The sequence below is a fragment of the Somniosus microcephalus genome, chromosome 4, assembly GCF_052327205.1.
Source record: "Somniosus microcephalus isolate GS21.2 chromosome 4, FLI_Smic_1.0, whole genome shotgun sequence".
Classification (NCBI taxonomy): Eukaryota; Metazoa; Chordata; class Chondrichthyes; order Squaliformes; family Somniosidae; genus Somniosus; species Somniosus microcephalus.
The window spans coordinates 4,213,813-4,218,499 of NC_140990.1; the positions used below are offsets into that span (position 1 = coordinate 4,213,813).

At 61.5% G+C, this 4,687-nt stretch overlaps 1 protein-coding gene across 1 annotated transcript in view; it reads right to left on the reverse strand.

Annotated features, from left to right (window-relative positions):
* The window catches only part of LOC147118193 (uncharacterized), a 62,225-nt gene extending 60,187 nt beyond the window's left edge, over positions 1–2,038 (reverse strand). The window contains exon 1 of the mRNA XM_085983675.1: positions 1,814–2,038. Coding sequence (XP_085839801.1) covers positions 1,814–2,038 — 225 coding nt within the window. The remainder of the gene's footprint in view (positions 1–1,813) is intronic.
* Between the last annotated feature and the right edge of the window lie 2,649 nt (positions 2,039–4,687).

The window sequence follows — 4,687 nt, forward strand, 5'->3', positions numbered from 1 at the left end:
GGGGCTGAATGGCCTCCTCCTGTTCCTGTGTAACAGGCTCGAGGGGCTGAATGGCCTCCTCCTGTTCCTGTGTAACAGGCTCGAGGGGCTGAACGGCCTCCTCCTGTTCCTGTGTAACAGGCTCGAGGGGGCTGAATGGCCTCCTCCTGTTCCTGTGTAACAGGGTCGAGGGGCTGAATGGCCTCCTCCTGTTCCTGTGTAACAGGCTCGAGGGGCTGAATGGCCTCCTCCTGTTCCTGTGTAACAGGCTCGAGGGGGCTGAATGGCCTCCTCCTGTTCCTGTGTAACAGGATCGAGGGGCTGAATGGCCTCCTCCTGTTCCTGTGTAACAGGCGCGAGGGGCTGAACGGCCTCCTCCTGTTCCTGTGTAACAGGCCCGAGGGGCTGAATGGCCTCCTCCTGTTCCTGTGTAACAGGCTCGAGGGGCTGAATGGGCCTCCTCCTGGTCCTGTGTAACAGGCTCGAGGGGCTGAATGGCCTCCTCCTGTTCCTGTGTAACAGGCTCGAGGGGCTGAATGGGCCTCCTCCTGTTCCTGTGTAACAGGCTCGAGGGGCTGAATGGGCCTCCTCCTGGTCCTGTGTAACAGGCCCGAGGGGCTGAATGGCCTCCTCCTGTTCATGTGTAACAGGCTCGAGGGGCAGAGTGGCCTCTTCCTGTTCATGTGTAACAATCTCGAGGGGCTGAATGGCCTCCTCCTGTTCCTGTGTAATAGGCTCGAGGGGCTGAATGGGCCTCCTCCTGTTCCTGTGTAACAGGCTCGAGGGGCTGAATGGCCTCCTCCTGTTCCTGTGTAACAGGCTCGAGGGGCTGAATGGGCCTCCTCCTGTTCCTGTGTAACAGGCTCGAGGGGCTGAATGGGCCTCCTCCTGTTCCTGTGTAACAGGCTCGAGGGGCAGAATGGCCTCCTCCTGTTCCTGTGTAACAGGCTCGAGGGGCTGAACGGCCTCCTCCTGTTCCTGTGTAACAGGCTCGAGGGGCTGAATGGCCTCCTCCTGTTCCTGTGTAACAGGGTCGAGGGGCTGAATGGCCTCCTCCTGTTCCTGTGTAACAGGCTCGAGGGGCTGAATGGCCTCCTCCTGTTCCTGTGTAATAGGCTCGAGGGGCTGAATGGCCTCCTCCTGTTCCTGTGTAACAGGCTCGAGGGGCTGAATGGCCTCCTCCTGTTCCTGTGTAACAGGCTCGAGGGGCTGAATGGGCCTCCTCCTGTTCCTGTGTAACAGGCTCGAGGGGCAGAGTGGCCTCCTCCTGTTCCTGTGTAACAGGCTCGAGGGGCTGAATGGCCTCCTCCTGTTCCTGTGTAAGAGGCTCGAGGGGCTGAACGGCCTCCTCCTGTTCCTGTGTAACAGGCTCGAGGGGCTGAATGGCCTCCTCCTGTTCCTGTGTAACAGGCGCGAGGGGCTGAACGGCCTCCTCCTGTTCCTGTGTAACAGGCTCGAGGGGGCTGAACGGCCTCCTCCTGTTCCTGTGTAATAGGCTCGAGGGGCTGAATGGGCCTCCTCCTGTTCCTGTGTAACAGGCTCGAGGGGCTGAATGGCCTCCTCCTGTTCCTGTGTAACAGGCTCGAGGGGCTGAATGGCCTCCTCCTGTTCCTGTGTAACAGGCTCGAGGGGCTGAATGGCCTCCTCCTGTTCATGTGTAACAGGCTCGAGGGGCTGAACGGCCTCCTCCTGTTCCTGTGTAACAGGCTCGAGGGGCTGAACGGCCTCCTCCTGTTCCTGTGTAACAGGCTCGAGGGGCTGAACGGCCTCCTCCTGTTCCTGTGTAACAGGCTCGAGGGGCTGAATGGCCTCCTCCTGTTCCTGGGTCCATTACCTGGTAGTGCCGGTTGACCTGTTTCTGTGTCATCAACATGACACGGGTTTTCTCCAGTTCCTGGGCAGTCTCAGCATGAACAGCCCGTAACTCCCGTAACTCCCGTCCCGCGGAACGCCCGTCTCCCTCCTCGCCCGTCTCCAGACGCTGCAGGAAGTCCAGCCGATCGCCCGGGAGGCTAGACTGCAGATAATCAGACAATAAACCGTGGGAGTGGTGTGGCATCGGAAGACTGAGCGCAATGGGGAGAATGTGAGAGAGAGGGAGAGAGCGAGGGAGAGATGGGGAGAGTGTGGGAGAGTGTGGGAGAGAGCGAGGGAGAGAGGGAGGGAGAGAGGGAGAGAGAGAGGGAGAGAGGGAGGGAGAGAAGGGGAGAGTGTGGGAGAGAGGGAGAGAGAGAGGGAGAGAAGGGGAGAGTGTGGGAGAGAGGGAGGGAGAGATGGGGAGAGAGCGAGGGAGAGAGGGAGGGAGAGAAGGGGAGAGTGTGGGAGAGAGGGAGGGAGAGATGGAGAGAGTGTGGGAGAGAGGGAGGGAGAGATGGAGAGAGCGAGGGAGAGAGGGAGGGAGAGAAGGGGAGAGTGTGGGAGAGGGAGAGAGAGAGGGAGAGAAGGGGAGAGTGTGGGAGAGAGGGAGGGAGAGATGGGGAGAGAGAGAGGGAGGGAGAGAAGGGGAGAGTGTGGGAGAGAGGGAGGGAGAGATGGAGAGAGCGAGGGAGAGAGGGAGGGAGAGAAGGGGAGAGTGTGGGAGAGAGGGAGGGAGAGAAGGGGAGAGTGTGGGAGAGAGGGAGGGAGAGAGGGAGAGATGGGGAGAGAGCGAGGGAGAGAGCGAGGGAGAGAAGGGGAGAGCGAGGGAGAGAGGGAGGGAGAGAAGGGGAGAGTGTGGGAGAGAGGGAGAGAGAGAGGGAGAGAAGGGGAGAGTGTGGGAGAGAGGGAGGGAGAGATGGGGAGAGAGCGAGGGAGAGAGGGAGGGAGAGAAGGGGAGAGTGTGGGAGAGAGGGAGGGAGAGATGGAGAGAGTGTGGGAGAGAGGGAGGGAGAGATGGAGAGAGCGAGGGAGAGAGGGAGGGAGAGAAGGGGAGAGTGTGGGAGAGGGAGAGAGAGAGGGAGAGAAGGGGAGAGTGTGGGAGAGAGGGAGGGAGAGATGGGGAGAGAGCGAGGGAGAGAGGGAGGGAGAGAAGGGGAGAGTGTGGGAGAGAGGGAGGGAGAGATGGAGAGAGCGAGGGAGAGAGGGAGGGAGAGAAGGGGAGAGTGTGGGAGAGAGGGAGGGAGAGAGGGAGAGATGGGGTGAGAGCGAGGGAGAGAGCGAGGGAGAGAAGGGGAGAGTGTGGGAGAGAGGGAGGGAGAGATGGGGAGAGAGCGAGGGAGGGAGGGAGGGAGAGAAGGGGAGAGTGTGGGAGAGAGGGAGAGATGGGGAGAGAGCGAGGGAGAGAGCGAGGGAGAGAAGGGGGGAGAGCGAGGGAGGGAGGGAGAGATGGGGAGAGAGCGAGGGAGAGAGAGAGGGAGAGTGAGGGAGAGAGCGAGGGAGAGAGGGAGAGAGAGAGGGAGAGAGAGCGAGGGAGGGAGGGAGGGAGAGAGAGAGGGAGGGAGAGATGGGGAGAGAGCGAGAGAGGGAGGGAGGGAGAGAAGGGGAGAGTGTGGGAGAGAGGGAGGGAGAGATGGGGAGAGTGAGGGAGGGAGGGAGGGAGAGAGGGAGGGAGAGATGGGGAGAGTGTGGGAGAGAGAGAGAGAGAGCGAGGGAGGGAGAGAGCGAGGGAGAGAGGGAGAGAGAGAGGGAGGGAGAGATGGGGAGAGTGTGGGAGAGAGAGAGAGAGAGCGAGGGAGAGAGGGAGGGAGAGAGCGAGGGAGAGAGCGAGGGAGAGAGCGAGGGAGAGAGGGAGAGAGAGAGGGAGAAAGAGAGGGAGGGAGAGATGGGGAGAGTGTGGGAGAGAGAGAGAGAGCGAGGGAGAGAGGGAGGGAGGGAGAGAGCAAGGGAGGGAGAGAGAGAGAGAGGGAGGGAGAGAGAGAGAGAGCGAGGGAGAGAGCGAGGGAGAGATGGGGAGAGTGTGAGAGAGAGCGAGAGAGCGAGGGAGCGAGCGAGGGAGAGAGCGAGGGAGAGAGGGAGGGAGAGAGGGAGGGAGAGAGCGAGGGAGAGAGGGAGGGAGAGAGGGAGGGAGAGAGAGAGAGAGGGAGGGAGAGAGAGAAAGAGTGTGGGAGAGAGCGAGGGAGAGAGGGAGAGAGTGTGGGAGAGAGGGAGAGAGTGTGGGAGAGAGCGAGGGAAAGATGGGGAGAGAGTGAGGGAGAGAGGGAGGGAGAGAAGGGGAGTGTGTGGGAGAGAGAGAGAGAGTGAGGGAGAGAGCGAGGGAGGGAGGGAGGGAGAGAGCGAGGGAGGGAGCGAGAGAGAGAGTGCGGGAGAGAGGGAGGGAGAGAAGGGGAAAGAGTGGGAGAGAGCGAGGGAGAGAGGGAGGGAGGGAGAGAGCAAGGGAGGGAGAGAGAGAGAGAGAGGGAGGGAGAGAGAGAGAGAGCGAGGGAGAGAGCGAGGGAGAGATGGGGAGAGTGTGGGAGAGAGCGAGAGAGCGAGGGAGAGAGCGAGGGAGAGAGCGAGGGAGAGAGGGAGGGAGAGAGCGAGGGAGAGAGGGAGGGAGAGAGCGAGGGAGAGAGGGAGGGAGAGAGAGAGAGAGTGTGGGAGAGAGCGAGGGAGAGAGCGAGGGAGAGAGGGAGAGAGTGTGGGAGAGAGGGAGAGAGTGTGGGAGAGAGCGAGGGAAAGATGGGGAGAGAGTGAGGGAGAGAGGGAGGGAGAGAAGGGGAGTGTGTGGGAGAGAGAGAGAGAGTGAGGGAGAGAGCGAGGGAGGGAGGGAGGGAGAGAGCGAGGGAGGGAGCGAGAGAGAGAGTGTGGGAGA